The sequence below is a fragment of the Globicephala melas genome, chromosome 1 (genome assembly GCF_963455315.2).
Source record: "Globicephala melas chromosome 1, mGloMel1.2, whole genome shotgun sequence".
Taxonomy (NCBI): domain Eukaryota; kingdom Metazoa; phylum Chordata; class Mammalia; order Artiodactyla; family Delphinidae; genus Globicephala; species Globicephala melas.
Genome location: NC_083314.1, coordinates 49,204,639 through 49,225,631, shown reverse-complemented (window position 1 = coordinate 49,225,631; position 20,993 = coordinate 49,204,639). Strand labels below are relative to the sequence as shown.

General features: G+C 36.2%; 1 protein-coding gene across 1 annotated transcript in view; it reads left to right on the top strand.

Moving 5' to 3' along the window:
* XPR1 (xenotropic and polytropic retrovirus receptor 1) overlaps positions 1 to 20,993 on the top strand; it is a 202,723-nt gene that overhangs the window by 111,950 nt on the left and 69,780 nt on the right. The window contains exon 3 of the mRNA XM_030847608.2: positions 9,598 to 9,699. Coding sequence (XP_030703468.1) covers positions 9,598 to 9,699 — 102 coding nt within the window. The remainder of the gene's footprint in view (positions 1 to 9,597; positions 9,700 to 20,993) is intronic.

Genomic DNA, 20,993 nt, shown 5'->3' with positions numbered 1-20,993 from the left:
TCAAGAAGAAAATGAAATGATATAAAAGTGTTTGATAATGAATGGATGACAGTTATCATATTGCTATGGCATTTAAATTCCATTAGCTATATTTAAAACAATGTCATACTAATTTAAAATGCAAATAATTATAATGCATCACAAATTTCATTGTTTATAACTATTTAAATGTGTTCAAAGTCTTTCGTCATAACTTTAAAATATTCAAGATAGTTTTTCAAAAGTTTTGCTTTACCACTGAATTATGCCCTTGTTGGAATTATTTATTGCTATTTCATATATTGGTGTTTTTTGACTAGCAGACATTAGGTAAGCATTCATTGGGGCTGATAAATAGTTCCAATTATATCAAAGCTAGTGCTAATGAGATTAATTTCATCTCAATTATATGTCACTAATGTGAATTAAAAGAATTTTTTGTTGTTGTTCTACCAGGACTATTTAAAGAGCACATTTAGTTAGATATTATATGATGAAATGTCAAGGTAGCTCAGAAAATCTTGTTTAGGACCACTTCATCTTAGTGGGATTCAGAATCATTTTGCAGAAATTAACAACTTTAATTGCAGAATATGAAATTTGGAACTTGAGGAAGACTTAGAGATTTCCTATTGAAATGCCCTCATTTGTCAAAGAGAAAACACAGAGCCAGAGAGTCACTTACTCAAGCTAATACAGGGAGTACGCAACAGAACCATATCCAATCTGTCAGTAAAACCTATAGATTTTATCTCCAGTATCTCTACTGAGTTTCTGTACTTCTTCTCAGGCTCCAGTGCCCTCACCCTTGTTCAGGCAATCATGATCTCTCATCTGATACCTACTGTACTAGATCTGATTAGTCTCCCCACATCACCTCATTTACAAACCATATCTGATCACAATTATTCCTCTGCTTAAAATCCTTCAAAGATGTCTCATTGGTCATAGGAAGAAGGCTAGTCCTTTGTTCTGCAAGGCCTGACTGATCAGGCCTCTGCTTGCCTGTCTAGCCTTAAGTGCCACCACTGTCCCCTTTGCTCCCTGGATTCCAGTCACACAGGCCTCTTCAGTTTCTCAAAAGTACCATGCTCGTTTCTTTTTACAGTATCATGTTATATGCTGTTCCTGCTGCTTGGAGTGCTTCTGCTGCTCTAGCGAATGCTTACTTATCTGTCAGATTTCATCTCAAATGACACTTTCAGAGACTCCCACACTGCCCCTCCCCCAGTCCTTGCAGACTAGATTGGTCCCACTGCTGTTTTTTTCTCATCTATACTTTTTTCTTCAAAACCCATACTACACTTTGTATATTTGTGTGAGTATTTGATTAAAGTCTGTTTCCTTGGGTAGAGTGAGGGCAGAGTTTATGTGTATTTTGCTTATCATTATATCCCTAGCACCTGCCTCATTGCCTGGTACATGCAAGGAACTTAATGCTTGTTGAATGAATGATGCCCGATTAGTTCTATTTCTACTTCACCAATGATTTTAGAGTAACATTTCAGTGTTTGAAATCTTCTTTGCCATATGCTTTATATAACTTACCCATCTGTTGATGAAGTAGCATTTGGGAAAAAATAGAATTTCAAGTTATTTATTCCTAATTTGTAAATCACACTTTAAAAAAAAAAACTCAGAACACCTTTTTTTTTCTTAAAAGCATGAAACCAATAGTGCTAAATGTTCTTCCTATATTTGATGGAACCTAGTCACATGTTAATTTTTATTTATCAGCTGTCTTCATTTATGTGTAGTTTCTGAGAAACTAAGAAGCCATAGAAACTATTGCATATGGAGTGTAATAAAAATGCAAAGAGATGGTGGTAATATTAAAGTTCGTGCCTCTCAACCACAGAACCATATTACTGGAAATTGTAATAGGTATTCTTCACCCCCTTCCCCATCCTCCCCCAGCCATTCCCCCTCCACCCCCAAGAAGGATTGTGTTCTTGTAAATAACTTAAGAAACACAGTATACTACTTCTCCTTCTTGAAGAATAATAACAATGTTTGTTAGCATAGTAAAGCTTCTTTTGCCTTAAAGCAAAGTTTCTCACCTTTGGTGATGGTGACATTTTGGGTTGGATAATTCTTTGTTGAGGAAAAGGGGAGAGAGAAGATGATATACTGAGTATTATAGGGTGTTTAGCAGCATCCATGGCCTCTATCCACTAGACTCCAGTAACACCCTCTCAGTTTTGACAACCAAAAATGCCTCCAGACATTGCCAGATGACCCCCAGGAGACAAAATCATCCCCAGTTGAGAACTACTACATTAAAGGGATCAGTTTAACTCTAGACTCATATTTCCAAACTTATTTGAATTCCTTGAAATTCTTCTCCTTCTTTCCCTTCATCTACATACTAATGTCCTGGGAAATGCTATTTTAAATTATCTTTTAGTAAAGCTAAACTAATTCTACCTTTTTCTTCTACTTTTTTAGACTCCCCCTTAAAACTCTTCAAAACTTTCCATTGCACTTTGAATAAAATTCAGACTCCTTAACGTGGCCTTCCTGCATGTAAAGGCCTTTGCCTACTTCCCTAACCTTATTTCCTATCACATCATGCTGTCAGTCCCATTGTGACCTGCTTTCAGGTCCTCAGGCACCCGAGTTTCTTTCCTAATGTGCTGTTCCTTCTGTTGGTAATCATTTTGCCCTTGCTCTTCCTTATCTTTTAGGTTCAGGTTTCAGATTAAATGTCATCTCCTATGGAGAGGTCTTTTCTGACCATCTCTTACCCTGCCAAAAAGGATAGTCATCCATCCCAATACCTACCTTCTATCTCAATACCCTGTTTGTTGCCTTCACAATACTTTACAGTTTGTAATTATTTGTTTATTTGTGTGGATTTTTTTTTTCTGCCTTAGTCATTAGAATGCAAACTCTGTGAGGGCAGGCACCACATCTATCTTGTTCATCATTATATATTCAGCATTTAGTACAGAGCCTGTCATCTAACAGGCACAATAATTATTTGTTGAATAAATAAATAAATATGCTTTAATTTATCAGTGTGTTTCTTTTATAGGGTTAACCTTGGAGTTAAATTATTTTTATTGAGATATAATTCAGATACCATAAAATTTCACCCGTCAAAAGTGTGTAATTTAGTGGTTTCTAATATATTCACAAGCTTGCACAACCATCACCACTATCTAATTCCAAGGCATTTTCATCACTCCCCATCCCCGCTTCCCCCAGCCCCTGCCAACCACTAGTCTACTTTCTGTCTTTATGGATTTGCCTGTTCTGGACATACCATATAAGTGGAATTTTATAATATGTGGTCTTTAGTGTCTAGCTTCTTTTCCTTTGCATAATATTTTCAAGGTTCATCCATGCTGTAGCATGAAATACTGCTACATTCTATCTTATGGCTGAATAATATTTTTTTATATGGATATGCCATGTTTTGTGTATCCATTCATCAGTTGCTAGACACTTGGATTGTTTCCACTTTTTGGCTATTATGAATAATGCTGCCATGGGCATTCATGTATAAGTTTTTGTTTTCACTTCTCTTGGGTATATACCTAGAAGTGGAATTGCTGGATCATATGGTAGCTCTATATTTAATTTTATGAGGAACTCCCAGACTGTTTTCCCAAGTGCCTACACCATTATACATTCCTACCAGCAGTATATGAGGGTTCCAATTTCTCTTCACCCTTGCCAACACTTAATATTGTCTTTTATTATAGCCATCCTACTGGGTATGAAGTGGCATTTTTGTTTTGATTTGCATTTCCCCAATGACTGATGATGTTGGAATGTGCTATTGGTCATTTGTGTATCTTTTTTTGAGAAATGTCTATTCAGATCCTTTGCCCATTTTTTAATTGGGTTCTTTGTCTTTTAATTGTTGAGTTTTAAGAGTTCTTTATGTATGCTGGGTATTAGATTCTTATCTGACATATGGTTTGCACATATTTTTTCCCATTCTGTGGTTGTCTTTTCACTTTATTGATAGTGCCCTTTTATACACAAAAGTTTTTAATTTTGATGAACTCCAATTTAATCAATATTTTCTTTTATCACTTATGCTTTAGGTGTTTTATCTAAGAAACCATTGCCTCATCTAAGGACATGAAGATTTATGCCTGTTTTCCTTTGAGAGTTTTAATACTTTACAATTTTATATTTAAATCTTTGATCCATTCAGTTTTTGTATATGATGTGAGGTGGGGGTGCAACTTCATTCCTTTGTGTACAAATATTTAATTGTTGGAGTTTTGTCTTTTTAAACTTTAATAAAGAATCATAATTTTCTCAAAATTATTATGAAACAAATATGTTTCATTTTTACAGTTAAAAAAAGTAATGTATGGAGCACATACTATGTACCAGACATTATGTTGGGCATAGGATCTGTAAAGAAAAAAAGATAATTCTTACCTTCAGTCTCTCACAGATCTGGAAATTAAGAAACTTGAAAGTATTGATAGTAATAAAAATGTGAATGGAACATATAAGATATTTGAAGAAGTTACTAGTGGTTTTAAAGAATTGGTTTTTGAGAGATTGCATGTGAAAATAAGATGACATGGTAAAAAATAAAAATATTCCTGAAAATTGCTGTAAAAAGCACTTGATGGTGGTTGCTATGCAGTAGGAATATTTTACCTTGATTAGTACTCATCCATAAATGCAAGGTAAAGATAAGACCATAACAGAAATGACAAAGAAATCTTTCACTCATTCTCTCTCTCCCTCCTCTCTCTCTCTCTTTAGTATAACTGAATGAATTAATATTTATTTAACTAAGAGCAAAGGGTTCTTTACAGCAGTGCTCTCTGAGTCATTCTTTGCCAATTCTGTGTTTTTTCTCACCCCTTTGTCTTCCTTTTTTTTTCCTCTTGATGCTAATCTTATATTTGTTGATATATCTTGCTAAGATTTGCACTTATTTACAACAGCTTTCTTTGAACTGAGTTTAGTCTTTTGTGACTAATTATTGAGTTAATAGTTTTGTGACTAATTGACATTAGGACATGTTAGATTCGTTGTATTAGTCTGCACGGGCTACCATAACAGAATACCAAAGACTGGGGGTCTTAAACAACAGAAATTTATGTTCTTAAAGCTCTAGAGGCTTGAAATGCAAGATCAAGGTACCAGCTCTTCTGGTAAGACCCTTCCTGGCTTGCAGAGGGCCTTTTCGCTGTTTCTCACATGGTCTTTACTCTGTGTGCACATGCAGGGGAGAGAGGTGGGGAGGGAGGGAGAGGGACATCTCTGATGTCTCTTCCTCTTCTTATAAGGACAGGAGTCCTTTTGGAATAAAGCCCCACCCTTATGACCTCATTTAACCTTAATTACCTCGTCAGTGTCCTATCTCCATATCCAGTCATATTGGGATAATTTGCGTGGAGAGCACAATTCAGTTCATAACACCCATGTAACACATTGTAGTCACTTTGATATTCTTTATTTTACAATAAGAAAGTACAGTTAGTCTCTGTAAAACTTACATTGTTGCTGGAGGGGGTGAAAAAAAAACCTTACATTATCTAGGCTCTCTACACCTATATTTCCTCACCTATACAACAAGAAACTTGGACGAGTTGATTTCTGAATGCTGAAATTCTCTGTTCCTTCAATTTAGTTACTGATTTCTAATATTATTCAGCAGATAGATTTTAGGAAGCATCTTATAATAGAAATTCATGTTCTGTAAATCAGCATTCTACCAACTCATTACTGAAGTGAAAGTCTTAGTCATTCTATGTACCTCTAAATTCTGACATAGATATTTTTTTCAACAAGCTATGCTGGTTAGGTTTTTACTATATTCTTTTAAACTAGCTATGCTGGTTAGGTATAATTTAAAGAATTGAATGTGACATGTTTCTTTTTTCTTCCAGTTAATAATACCTTTTATTTATACAATAAAGTTTATCCTTCATAAATACATTTCATTGTAATGGATACAATAAATACAACATAATAAGTGTAGACAGTAAAATGTGAGAATCCCTCTCATACTTACTCCTCTTTCAAAGGAGTTAACCACAATTAACAGTTTAGTATGCATCCTTCTACTCTTCTTTCTATGAATGTACATATGAATATTAATTTATATTTTTTCATAAATGAAATCATACTGTATATATTCTGTTATTTAAATTTTTTCCTCAGCATTGTGTCTTGGGATTTTCATAAATACCAAGATATATGCATATCATATTTAAAATGGCTGCATGGTGTTATATAATGTTATTGTAATTTATGTAACTGTTCCCCTTTTGTTGGATATCACTTTGTTTTCTTTATCACTATTAAAAGTAATGTGCAGAGATTCCTTTAGAATATACTTCCTACATGTGGGATTAAACACATTGAAAATTTTGATAGTTACTGTTTTCCTAAAAGGCTTTACAGATTTACATTCCACCAACAGGGAGTGATAGTGTTCATTTACTTTCACCACTGCCAAGATAATACCACTATTTTAAAATTGCTTCCAATCCAATGGTTGAAAAATTATATTTTCATTGTTTTAAAGTTGCATTTATCTGATATCTGGAATGTTGAACATCCTTTCACTTGTACACTGTATATTTTTCCATAAATTTCTCTAGTTTACCCATCTTTCTTATGGAGTATCTTTTTAATATTGATTTGTAAGAGTTTTGTAAAATATATTTTGCATGTGAATTCTTTATTTTAAATGTTGCAGGTATGTTTTCCCTGTCGTTCATCTTTTAACTTTGCTTTTGGTATCTTTTGATATGGAGATTTTTCATTTTGTGAGAATGTCAGTCATTCTCTTTATCCTCTCTGTTTTGTGTACTGTGTAGGAAGCTTCTTCATGTAGAGTTATTTAATTTTTTGTAGTATTTTATGTTTCTTTAACTCCATTTGGAGTTTATTTAAGTGGGTAGCCAATTCACCCAACCTTACTTGCTATGTAGTCCATTCTTACTGATTTGATACCATTTTATCTCAGTCTAAATTTGTGTTATGCTGATCTATTTCTGGACTCTCTATTCTCTTCTTTTTGTTGTGTTTTCCTAATTTCTTTACCAATAGTGTACTTCTAATTACAGTAGATTACTGTGTCTTTTGAAATCTGAGATGACAAGAACATTTTCCTTCATTTAATTTATTTTACACAGCTATTCTTGCTACTTTTATCTATAGTTTTTTTCCTCTTCTCTCTCTGTTTGCTATTACTTCTTAGTGTTGCTGTAATCTTACTCGACCCTCTTCTGATTTGTGGCTGTTAAGTTATATGTGAACTAGAAAACTAGATAACAGACTGCTGGTATTTTAGATAAAATAGTCTCTAGATCGAGGAAATGAAGAATTCATATGACATTGATTCGTGGGTAGAATGTTCATGCTTTAATACATAAAATTTATTGCACGCGTTTTAGTTTCTCAGAGGCTTAGATTTTTTGTTGTTTCTAGGTTCTTAGTAATATTTTGAATAGTTGATGTTGCTGAATATGCAACATCATATAGAAACATTCATATATGTTAAAATTATTTTTTTAATTGAAGTATATAGTTAATTTACAATACTGTGTTACTCTCAGGTATACAGCAAAGTAATTTAGTTATATATGCGTATATTCTTTTTCAGATTCTTTTCCATTATAGGTTATTACAAGATACTGAATATAGTTCCCTGTGCTATACAGTAAATCTTTGTTGTTTATCTATTTTATATATAGTAGTGTGTATCTGTTAAGCCCATACTCCTAATTTATTCCTCCCCTGCAAAATTATTTTTTAAACAGAAACTACATTTAAATCACTTTGAGGGACAACTTTCTTTATTTCCATCATTTTATGGTAATGAAAGTTGTCTATTAATAGGGAAACAAAGTAAATATGACCAAGCCCACTTTTTGCTTTGGGGTTTTCTTCTCTAACAATACAATAGAGAACAAAATTAAAATTAAAAAAAAAGAGTAGGTAAAGTAGAGTAAGATTTACTCTTATTCTATATCAACTAGAACCAGATGTATTATAAGAGCAGCATCTGGAGAATTTCCTGGCTGTCCAGTTGTTAGGACTCTGTGCTTTCTCTGTGGGGGCCTGAGTTCAATCCCTGGTCTGGGAACGAAGATCCTGCAAGCCACACAGCATGGTCCCCTAGCCCCACCCTGCCACCAAAAAACAAGAGCAGCATATGTTACCATGGAGCATCTTTAACTCAAGGTCAGCTTTAAAAAAAGCTTTGACCTGCTTTATGGTTTGGAAAAATAATTCTCACTGGCCTTGGGCAATTATAGCCTTTATTGTACCTAAATTGCTAAGCTTACATGAGGTACTTAAAGTAGCTGTCCCTTCTTTACTGCACAATCAGTAGAATCCTGCATTGGCTGTTCCGTTCTAAAGCATAAGAAATAGAGAAGTAGTAGTGCTATTTTTTTTTTACATTTGTATATTCAAATTAAATGAATAGATTCAACATGCTTTTTTAAACTTCGTTTTAAGCTTTTGTTTTCTTTAAAATATCTCTGGTACTATGAGTTTGTGTGTATGTGTGTTACATATTACTTAGGGAAATACTGTTTCTCTTATTACTGGACAGGTGAATTATTTAAGGGTTTCCAGGATTGCACTAAGATTTGGAGCATCTGAGGGTTGTAAAAGAACCTGTACTTTTTGTAGACATTTCAAGCTTAGAGTGCCCCAGAGATCCAGAAATAGGGTAGTTCTAAATTATGATTAGCATCTGGAGTCTAGTCAGAGCTTACTTGGGCAAGAAACATACCCTTTTTAGGCTTGGGGTTCCTGAAGCTATATATATCTATACTATGAGATTCAGTAAATCAATATGCTATATGACAGCTCACAAAGTGGATCCTGCCTGCAAAGACATATATTGATTGGCCCACACAGTGTTTTTAAAATACCTAGATTTATGGCTTCTGACTGAAAAATTGGAAGATCTGACAACCTGAGCAGCAACTAGCTAGATGGACTTGTGCTCTCCGCTTCACCAGAATCCATACCACTACTTATCCTGAATGTGTCAGTTGCCATTTGTCACCATACTTGCACAATTACCCACTTACTTAACTCATTTATGTTCCTACCCAGCAACTGAAGGTTTGGAATATCTAATTTATAACTATCAGTCTACATCTCTTTCTCTGTGTCTGGTGCAGCTAAGGTAAAAATGAGTAGATAGCAATTTAATATAGTTAGAACAATCAACTCATTTTTTCCAGAAACACATTACATATTCATGTCTTCATTATCTGTTGCATTTTGTGAATGCAGTACTTAATCCTGAGATACTTTATTTACTCTCTGCTGAATCCTACTCACTTCACCTCCCAGCACCTAGTTTCCCTTGATCACCTCTGCAGTAGTGTCTTCTGAAGTTTTAGGAACACGTATTTTGTCCACCACTATAAGTTTATTATAGTAGAGATTTAGAAAACTTCATTCAATTAAAAAATAATTGTGTTCCTGTGAAGAGGCCTTTGATTAGCCTTTTCTTAATATAGTTCACAGTTCATTTTTTTCAAAGAAATACATATATTGACATTCAAAGACTAAGAAAGTAGTAATTTAAATTTTTATTTCCATAATTTTCCTAGTTGGCCTTTGGACACTAAATTTTAATATTGTTTTCCTTGCTTTCAGTTACAGATGAGGACACAGTAAAGAGGTATTTTGCCAAGTTTGAAGAAAAATTTTTCCAAACCTGTGAAAAAGAACTTGCCAAAATCAACACATTTTATTCAGGTAAGTAGTTGTTTGGTACAATATACAAGAGACAATTTCTGCTGCTAAGGAAGTAGGAACTCTACCGTGTCATTGTTGAAACTTCTGATCATTTTAAAATTGGGGCTTTTCTTACTATATTGCAATTAAAGGATATTTTCTTTAGCTGAGGTAGGAATGCATCTGGTACTTCACTGTTTGAGCCTTATATGGTCATTGCCTAGTTCTCTTGCAGTTGCAAGGATTTCAGGACCTCATTATGACTCAATACCTTGAGCTTCACTGTGGCCCAGTCCAAAGCATTAAAGAGTCAGAAACTTGGTTTTATCATTTCTCTCAGAGCTGAATGACACAGTTGCAGCTTATTAATTATGTCACTTTTATGCCTTTCCGTTGTGTGGAACACTCATATCTGTCTCTCTAGGGTATGGTCTCCAGAGTAGCATCTACAAGATGCTCTTGAGAAGAAAAGAAAATATTAGAACTTCTATTTATTTATGTCTGACCCTTTAAATTGTTGTTTTTTTAATATATGTTTACTCCCCTACTCCTTTAACATCTGTTTTTTCATTTCATAGAACTCACCTTTTTTGACTACCTCATTCTGTTCCATTTGACCAGGCCCCTCCCCGAATTACTTTCATTTCCATCAGTCCTTGAGCTTTTAATCCCTTTACCCTCATTGCCTTGTGTTGATTGCCTCTGCCTGGCAAAACTCCAACCGTGGACCAGTCCAACCTTTTACCTTCTTCATGCCTACCCCCAGGCTGCTTAGGACAGCCGGGGAAAAAAAAAATCACAGCAGAACAAATTTGAACCACTGTAAATTCATTATTGCATTCTTAACTGTGTTCTCAAAGCTGCCTGTGGATCCTGATCAGTGCCCTTTTTCATATTTCAAAGTGCTTTTCTAAACCCTATGCCATTCTCTTGAATTCTCTGACCCAAGCATCTTCCCCATCATGTTCATTATACCTCCTACTTTACAAATAAATATAAAGGCCTTCAATTCCTGTTGGTGTGTAATACTTATGCAGATCTGTGCCACTCCCCTCCCACCAAATACCTATAGATATTCTTACCCTTATTTATTTTCCTCCAATATTTGTAGAAAAGATATACCTCTTCAGTCTATGGAAAATTCTATAACTACTGACTGAATTTCAGCTCCTGGAGACTTTGTTCCAGAAATTATTTCCTCTAAGAAAATAACTTTCCTCTAACTTCCCTTTTCAATGGATTAGTTTCCTTAGCAAGTCACTCCCTTTAAACAGAAAATAAATAAATAAAAAAGGAAGCAAGGACTTCCCTGGTGGTGCAGTGGTTAAGAATCCGCTTGCCAGTGCAGGGGGACGTGGGTTCGAGCTCTGGTCCAGGGAGATCCCACATGACGCGGAGCAGCTAAGCCCGTGCGCCGCAACTGCTGAGCCTGCACTCTAGAGCCCGCAAGCCACAACTGCTGAGCCCACATGCCACAACTACTGAAGCCTGCGCACCTAGAGCCTGTGCTCCGCAACAAGAGAAGTCACTGCAGTGAAGAGTAACCCCCACTTGCCACAACTAGAGAAAGCCCACGCGCAGCACCAAAGACCCAACACGGCCAAAAATAAATTAATTAATTAATTTAAAAAAAATAAAAAAAAATAAATGGGATCACCTCATCTTGAAAAAAAGGGAAGCAAATATCTTAACTCTGTGTTCTCCTTCTCATCTTTCATTTATGGCTGGATTTCTTCCTAGGCAGAGGAAGTAGTTTATGCAAAGGCACAGAGCTGTGAAAGGGCATAGCATATATGCACGTCCTTTTCACTATGTTACAAGCACTTAGAAGGCAGAGACAAAACAGAAATATTATTTGAAACCATGCAAATGCAAAGATTTTCAGCAAGGGAAAAATGTACAGAAGGAATTAACAGTGTTCAAGGACAAAAATAATTTCGACAATTAGGAGGTAAGAGGATAAAGAGGAACCAGCAATGTAGACAGAGGAGAGGGCAGCCATATAATGTAGAATGAGGAAGAGGAGACTAAAAGAGGAAGGCATTTGCAGTGGAAAGAGTATTTCGACTGAGAAAAGTCTATTGGGTATGATCTAAGGTTGTAAATGAGAAATATAAAGGTCAAGTTTATTAGCATTTTTCTTTTACTATGATTGTTCTGGGAAGGATCTCTGAACCCAACTCTAACTGGATAAATTAGATTACAAAAAGTAGATAAAGCTTCTTGATTTACAAAGAAAAATATCTGCTCTTAACAATAGATACATACTTTATATATTTTGAGTTAACAGTAAAAAATACATACAAATTATGACCTCATTACACAGACAGATGTGTGTGTTTTATATGTTTGCATGCATCTGTATATGTGTGTATGTGCAATATATTTGATTAAAAATATTTTCTCATGAAACAATACTTATTCTTACTACTTATATTCTGTATTCTCTAATTGTTTCTATTTGATTTTTTAAATGCTGATTTATGATACACTAAATTGCTTTCATGATCTCATATTGAGTTACAACCCTCAGTTTGCAAAATGGTATTTTAGACTTGGTTACTTTCCAAAGATAATTTTAGGCTTTCTACTATTAAAAATTTGGGGGCTATGATTTAATGACTTCCTTTCTCTGTGCTTATTGGCAGAGCCATTAGGGCATGTCTCTTGATGTCATCAAGGAGTAGGTACAAATTGGTAGTCTTCAGACTGACTTTTTGCCAGGTCAGGAAATGATGGGTAATATGAAGACATGATTGACAGAAGTAGAATTGGTGCTTGTCCTAGATTGTGTCATTTTTCTCCTTATTTAGCCACTTTCTCCATGGCAGATTGTCTTGTATACTACAATCCTCAGATACTAGGGCACATGAAGAACTATAAATAATATAGGGGTGAGTTCATCTTATAAACCCTACCTCCACCCAGTTACATCTCACAAATTATTTAATGGTCAGTTAAAAATGGTTATTTTTTAGGTGAGATATAGTATTGACTGAAACCTTGAAGTACCCCCTGCCCAAATGCTATAAAAGCTAAACCAACAAAACAGAATGAATACTACTAAAATATGGATGTATTTATTTTCATAAAAGTCTATTACCTATCAATTACATTTTGGATTTTTGAACCTTATTATTTTTTTTGAAAACGTTTACCATGTAACCTTCCTTGACCTCTACGTACTTACTTGTAAAATGAGCAAATTGATTCCCAGCCCTCTGGGATTTCACATGTAAGGAGTCAGAAGCTATTTTCAATATTTCACAAAACCTAATGTAAGTTATTTTATTGTTCTTTTTTTATTACATATTTTTTGGCTAATAAGATATAGGTATTTATTTAGATTTATAGATAAAATCTTCAAACATTTGAAGACCATGGGAAGAGAGGGAAATTTTTTAAAGGAGGTATCCTTTTGGTGATAACATTGCTGATCACTGACCTAGAGTTCTCCCAGGTGTCTTCTCGCACTGAAAATGGTATCAGTCAATACAAACTGAAGGTTGTAGTGCTAGAAACTTTTTTTTATGATGACCAGTAATGTCCTTTTCCATTGGGAGTACAAATTACTTCATGTCACATCTTTCTCTTTTCTCGAACCAGTTTGCTTTCTCCCTCCATTCAAAATACTTGGCTTCTAAGCAGTATTTCTATGCACCTACATTTTTTTTTTTTTTTTTTTTTTTTTTTGCGGTACATGGGCCTCTCACCTTTGTGGCCTTTCCCGTCGCGGAGCACAGGCTCCAGACATGCAGGCTCAGCGGCCATGGCTCACGGGCCCAGCCGCTCCGCAGCATGTGCGATCTTCCCAGACCAGGGCACGAACCCATGTCCCCTGCATCGGCAGGTGGACTCTCAACCACTGCACCACCAGGGAAGCCCCAATGCACCTATATTTAAAAAAAACTCTTAGACTACATCTGTTGCTTTTAATATTCCACAATTAAAACAGGCAAGCCCTTTTTATTGGTTGGAATATTTTAAATATCTAAATGCTTTTTCCTTTGTTTCTAAAGGAAATAATTTCAGGGTTTTTATCTGGCTTGTCCTAATTTTTGACTTCAGTTTTTATGTTAGGAACTCACAACACTGTTATGTGCTTTTCCTTTCTTTACCAAAAAGGAGGGAGGAAAGGTAGGAAATCACAGTAGTGTTATTCATAAGTAGGAAAATAATGGTAATAGAAACAGATTTATTTCTTGGCTGTAAAATATTTTCAGTCTCCATGTAAATGTAAGACCAATTGGATAATAGTTACTCAAAACTATTCCTATTATACAGTTATTCCTGTAATCCTATTATACAGTATCTTGCTATATGTTTACTTTTCTTTATTCTTATTGAATTTGAGGCACTGTATAATAATGAAACATAAGAAACTCTCTCACTGAAATACTAAATGTTCATTTCACAGGTGATTATATGTGTCTAGTACCCACAACTGTGACTTAATGGCTAGTTTTGTTCTTTGCTTATTCATGTGTTAAAATGTGGATTAAATATATTTAGTTAAGTAGGGTGACCATAGGTTTGTAATATTGTTTAAAATTCTATTGTCTTAGCGTTTCTTCCTACATCATTACAACAAAATCAGTTACTTTTTTTTTTTAATATTTATTTATTTATTTGGCTGCATCGGGTCTTAGTTGTGGCGTGTGGGATCTTCATTGTGGCATATGGGATCCTCTGCTGCGGTGCCTGGGCTCCTCTCTAGTTGTGGCGTGCGGGCTCCAGAGTGTGCGGGCTCAGTAGTTGTGGCGTGCAGGCTCTCTAGTTGTGGCATGCGGGCGGCATGTAGGATCTTTGTTCCCCAACCAGGGATCGAACCCACATCCCCTGCATTGAAAGGTGTATTCCCAACCACTGGACCACCAGGGAAGTCCCCAGAATAAGTTACTTAAAAGCTATTAAAGGATGGGAGGTTAGGGGAAGTTGGGGAAGTGAATTAAAGCAGCTAGAGTGGCTTGCTTTCTTTCTAACACATCTGATGAAAATTAAAATTACAATTATTTACGTTCTATGTACAATAAATGTTGCTTTCTTCATTTTCTTTAAAAAAGTGATCGGGGCTTCCCTGGTGGTGCAGTGGTTGAGAGTCCACCTGCCGATGCAGGGGACGCGGGTTCGTGCCCCGGTCTGGGGGGATCCCGCATACCGCGGAGCGGCTGGGCCCGTGAGCCATGGCCGCTGAGCCTGCGCGTCCGGAGCCTGTGCTCTGCAACGGGAGAAGCCGCAGTGGTGAGAGGCCCGCGTACCGCAAAAAAACCCCAAACAAAAAATCAAAAACAAGCCATGGGAAACCAACCTTTTCTTTGTCTTTTCTTCTTTCTTTCCTCCTCCTTCCCTCCTAGCTTTTCTTTTCGTTTCTTTCTTTCTAAGACTGAAAGCATGGGCAATGCCCATAGTCATGGGGTAACAGGTTTTTAGGATGGCATCTTCACAAAAAAGCAGACTATCATCTAAATTAGTGTTCTTTTAAACAATTGTAGGTTGCAACCCAATAAATGACTCACAGGGTCAATAAGTGACCCACAGGGTCAGCACATGTTTTTAAAATATGAATAGAATATAGTAGAATGGAAAATATCAGAGTATTTCTTTACTAATTATATCTTTAAAAAAATTTATGATATTTGTTATTGTAGAGTTGTACAACGTACTGTGGAAGCGAACATGAAGAAGCATAAATGGAAACGTTTAAATTTGCCATATCCTCTTGGAGGAGTGTGTTCGGGAATGGCTGTGTGGGGAGTAGGGAGAGCTGGAGTATGGTGTTCTAGGACAAGGGAAAAACCTATCCAGATGTGTAATGCATTAAAGTCCGTGACATATTTGGGGGTGAGGAGGATAACAAATAGTCAGCTGAGGCTGGAGTTGTAAGAAAATAAGGAGTGTTATTGATTAGAGAGAAAAGTGGAATGGAAGAATAGGATGCTATTTTCACACATGGAGGTTTTAGACTTAAGTATTTGAGGTTGTCAGAATTTCAGGTAAGAACTCCAGAAAAAGCCGTGCAAAAATAGGATGTAATGCAACAAGATTAACTATCCTGAATCACCTATAATGGGTCAACATTCTTATAAACTTACTTTGTATTTCAGGTAACAGTGAAATCCATAAATTGAATCAGAAAGATGATACCATTGAAAGACAATAAAAGTATTCTAAGACATTAACTTTATCAAGAAATGTTCTTCAGTTGCATAACATGATAGCTTTGCTATTTTGAAGATACCTTGTATTTCTAAAATAACTTTTCTAAAAGTAAAAATATGTATACAAATCTCATTAAAACTAAAGATCTTGATAATCTTTTTTTAGCTCTTTGAGGGACACATAGGTACTTTGAAAGTCTTGAATGGTTATTGGAAATTTTTATCAAATATTTTATTATCAGTGTATGAGAGCTTATGGCATTAAACAAATATTATTAAGATAATAATCTGTTCATATTTAGAGTGACTTGATTCACTGGCATGAATAGAAATTGGAATTTATTGCCAAAATAGGCTGTTTTCATCAGTATTTATAAAATTGCTTAGGAATATTCATTTTTATTTTTTATAACTGTATTTGTAGATTTTCATTCATAGACCAAAATAAGTTTTATATACACATTTAATACCTCTTTTTAGGTTCTGTGCTGTTCCATGTATTTGAGCTTTTTGGAGATCTAACTTTAGAAAACTGAGGTATCATTGCAAAATAGACTTGGACACTTGGTGTCAAAAGCAGTGCTTCTCATCCTTTTTAAACCTATGCCCCTTTGATAAGTTAAAAAATCTCACACCATAACTGTAGTAATATTGAATTTTTTTTTCAAGTAACATATGCTTTATCCTCGACACTCCCACGTAGAGATTCTCTTTCATTATGCTCTTCTAGACAGTCGTGCCTTAAGGAAGAGAATCACTAATTTAAAGAAAGTAGCAAAATACCCTTGAAAGTTTTATTTTTCCTTATTTCTACATAGGAACTTGGATTACTAGAGAGAACTTTTCTCCTACATATCCATTCATTCAGCAAACATGGATTGAACCTGCTATTGCAAAGATGAAGATGATAGTCCACACAAAAAAAGTGTATGTGAATGTTAATAGCCGCATAATTTATATAGTAAAAAGACTAAAAACAATCTAAATGTCCATGAACTGATGAACATTTAAACAAAATGTGGTGTATCCATACAGTGAAAAACAGTTCATCAATGAAAGGAACAAACTACTGATAATGAAAAGTAGTTTCATACAAAATGAATGAACCTCAAAATCATGCTAAGTTAAAGAAGCCAGACAGACACATAAGACTACATATTGTATGATTCCTTTATATAAGGTGTCCAGAAAAGGCAAATCTGTAGACAGAGAAAGCAGATCAGTGGTTACCTGGGGGTGGGAGTGAGGATCAACAGCCAGCAACCATGACAGAAGTGTATGAGGTAATGGAACTGTTCTAAAATTGGATTGTGGTGATGATTGTACAACTCTACAGATTTACTAAAAAATCAGCAAACTTTATGCTTACAGTGGGTGAATTTTATGGTATGTAAAACATACCTGAAGAAAAGATATTAGGGGCTTCCCTGGTGGCGCAGTGGTTGAGAGTCTGCTTGCTAATGCAGGGGACACGGGTTCGAGCCCTGGTCTGGGAGGATCCCACATGCCGTGGAGCAACTAGGCCCGTGAGCCACAACTACTGAGCCTGCGCATCTGGAGCTTGTGCTCCGCAACGAGAGAGCCCGCGATAGTGAGAGGTCCGTGCACCGCAACGAAGAGTGGCCCCCGCTTGCCACAACTGGAGAAAGCCCTCACATAGAGGCGAAGACCCAACACAGCAAAAATAAATAAATTAATTGATGGACTTCTACCCCCAACATCTAAAAAAAAAAAAAAAGGATTTAACAAAAAGAGTAAAAAAATTGTTCATCATAAAAGATGAGGATTATAGAACCATTGCCCTCAGAGAGCTCACAGTTAGTAAATAAAGCAAAAATATAAACAAAGAATTGTATGCAGTGTTCTATGTATGCATATATGTAGTCCCATGAGAGCCTTGAAGGAGCTTCAAATTGTGACTGAGAGTTGTTAGACAAGAAGAATTTTACATAGAAAATGATATTTATGATTAACCATGTAAAATGAGTAAGGAGTTTGCCAGATGGAGAGGCTGTTTGTTGGCTTATGGCTGGCATACAGGTTCTTTTTCTATCCATTTTTTGGGGCTTCTTACATTTTTAATATCCTTGTACTGAAAGATGTAAATAATTACAAAATTTATGTATTGACAACTCTGGCTAAGGAAGCTAAACAAATAGCAAACTCATGTATTAATGTTTTAACAACAAAAGTTGATCATTCATGCTACTTAGGATATTCTGGCTTTTCGATCTTACTAAATTACCTGAGGCTTTTAATTAGCATAATAATTTATAGTGGACTTTGTATAAACCTTCACATTCTTTCATTATATATGTGTTTGTATTTGTGTATAATATTTTTGCAAATAGCTATGAAGTGGTTGGGACGTAAATACTTAAGTTGTTTGAACCTAACTACTTAATAGAAGTGTTTGGTATATTTTTCGGCCTAGGAGCATCATGAAAAAATTGCTGAGATGTAAAGTGCACTGTGAACCAAGAAGTTCTATACTGTTTTTGATCATGAGGATAATAAGACAAACACATATGCAATAGAAATGCTTAACTTGTATTTTAAAAAAACCCTAGATTCATTTTCCCTTTGACTTAAATGTGAAATTTGAATATAGGTGAATAGTTCCATTTCTTACAATTATGGAAGACTACAAAACACTTAAAAGCTGTATAGCAGTGGTCCCCAACCTTTTTTGGCACCAGGGACCGGTTTCACAGAAGACAGTTTTTCCACGGACTGGGGGGGCAGGGGATGGTTTGGGGATGATTCAAGCATATTACATTTATTGTGCACTTTATTTCATTATATATTACAACGTAATAATAATAGAAATAATTATACAACTCACCATAATGCAGAATCAGTGGGAGCCCTGAGCTTGTTTTCACTTGACACTCACTGATAGGGTTTTGATATGAGTCTGCAAGCAGTTGATTTTTTATGGTCTCTGTGCAGTCAAACCTCTCTGCTAATGATAATCTGTATTTGCAGCCGCTCCCCAGCACTAGCATCACTGCCTCAGCTCCACCTCTCATCAGGCATTAGATTCTCATAAGGAGCGCGCAACCTAGATCCCTCGCGTGTGTAGTTCACAGTAGGGTTTGCACTTCTATGAGAATCTAATGCTGCCACTGATCTGACAGGAGGCGCAGCTCAGGCAGTAATGCGAGTGATGGGGAGCGGCTGTAAATACAGATGAAGCTTTGCTGGCTTGCTCGCTGCTCACCTCCTGCTGTGTGGCCCAGTTCCCTGGGGGTTGGGGACTCCTGCTGTATAGGATATGCAAATTATCAGGTACAAAATAAAACATATACTTAATATGGCTATAGACATAAAAGAAAGTATCAAAACCATGAGCAAAGAATAAGAAACTATCAAAATTGACTTTTAAAAATAACCAATTAGGGCTTCCCTGGTGGCGCAGTGGTTGAGAGTCCGCCTGTCGATGCAGAGGACATGGGTTCGGGCCCTGGTCCGGGAAGATCCCACATGCCGCGGAGCGGCTGGGCCCGTGAGCCATGGCCGCTGAGCCTGTGCGTCCGGAGCCTGTGCTCCGCAACGGGAGAGGCCACAACAGTGAGAGGCCCATGTACGCAAAAAAAAAAAAAAAAAAACCAATTAGAAATTTTTAAATGACAATATAATTACTTAAATTAATATCTTAATCAATTAAACTGTAAGTTAGTTAGACCTTAAAAGAGAATTTATAAACTGGTAGTGTTGAAGTAGTAACTCAGAATGCAGCACAGAGATAGAGAGGAAAATACAAGGTATGTAAAAGACAGAACAAGAAGGTCAAGAAGTGATAGTTGATATCTGTTATTTGCTTTTTCCACTACCCATTCCATATTTCCTTTGCCCTCAGCCAGTACCTTAGTTGGTGAGGGTTCTTTACTGGGTGGGATAACCGAAACTTTAATTCCTGAAGGGGCTGAATCCTTAGTAATTCTGTCTTTTTTTGATTGCTTTAGTTTTCCATTAACTTCTGTTATTGGTCATGGAAGTACTAGGATGTGTTCCAGGAAGTCTCCTGGGTGGCAGACACAATGCTCATTGCTACTGTTGTGTTATCTATTCCCCTTGGTAATCAGAATCACTTTAACTAGTAAACACCTTCTTTGCCTACTGGTTCAATGGTATGATGAGTCCAAAAAAGGCCAGGTGGCAGTCTCATCTTCCAATTCAACAGAACCATTGTTGTATTCCTATGATAGAAGCATTTCCTCTTGAGGACTAACCAACAGGCAGAGCTCAAGTTGCAGGTTGAGTGGATTATTAGATATAATAGTGAAAGGAGCCACTCCTACTTCCACCCCTTCATTCCTAGACTGAATTTTGGCTGTGGTTAGGATAGAACCAAATAATGGTCTCAGTACTGCATTCTGAAAGACAGAACCCCAACCTTTGAGAGTTTTGTCTCCCAACTCATTTCAGTAAGCCTTTATGTTAGGCCAGCTATTTCTGGGTATGTGATAAAACCGTTTTATTCCATAGATATGCTCATTGCTTTACCACCTTGAAAATGGATAAGGCATTCCAGTTGATAGTGGTGCTAGCAGAAGCATTATAAGCAGGGAAGGCACATCCGTATAAAGAAAGCACTTGTTCCAAAGAGGACAAATCTCTGCCCCCTGCATCCAGTGCATGCAACCTGCCGCTAGGTGGTTAGTCAGTTCCAATGAGGAATGGTATCATTTCTGGAGCTCATTGCTAGCCTCTGCTGCCAGGTAAGTAGCTGCATTATTTGATGCATAGTTTCATACCAGGTGCTAGAGGCTGTGTTGATTTGCACCAGTGATAATACCACATCTAGAATAGCAGCTGCCTTCAGGGTGACCATTATTGATTAAGTTTAACAATAATCCACACTCATTCTTCAAGATTCGTCCAACTTCTGCACAGACTAACCAGATGAGTTAAATGGAGATGTGATAGATAACATCATCCCTGGTGGTGGCACTAATCTCTGAAGTTCCCCTAGGGATATGTTTGTGCTTTTGGCTTACTATCTTGATAGGGAGAAATTCCAGAACTTCCACTAGCCCTTCCTCTCCTGGGTCAGCGTCAAATGTGGAGATTCCACCAGTAGCCCAGTATTTGTATTCCAGTTATACATTCCAGAACTGGAAATATAATCATAGTGTGAGCCTGTGAACCAAC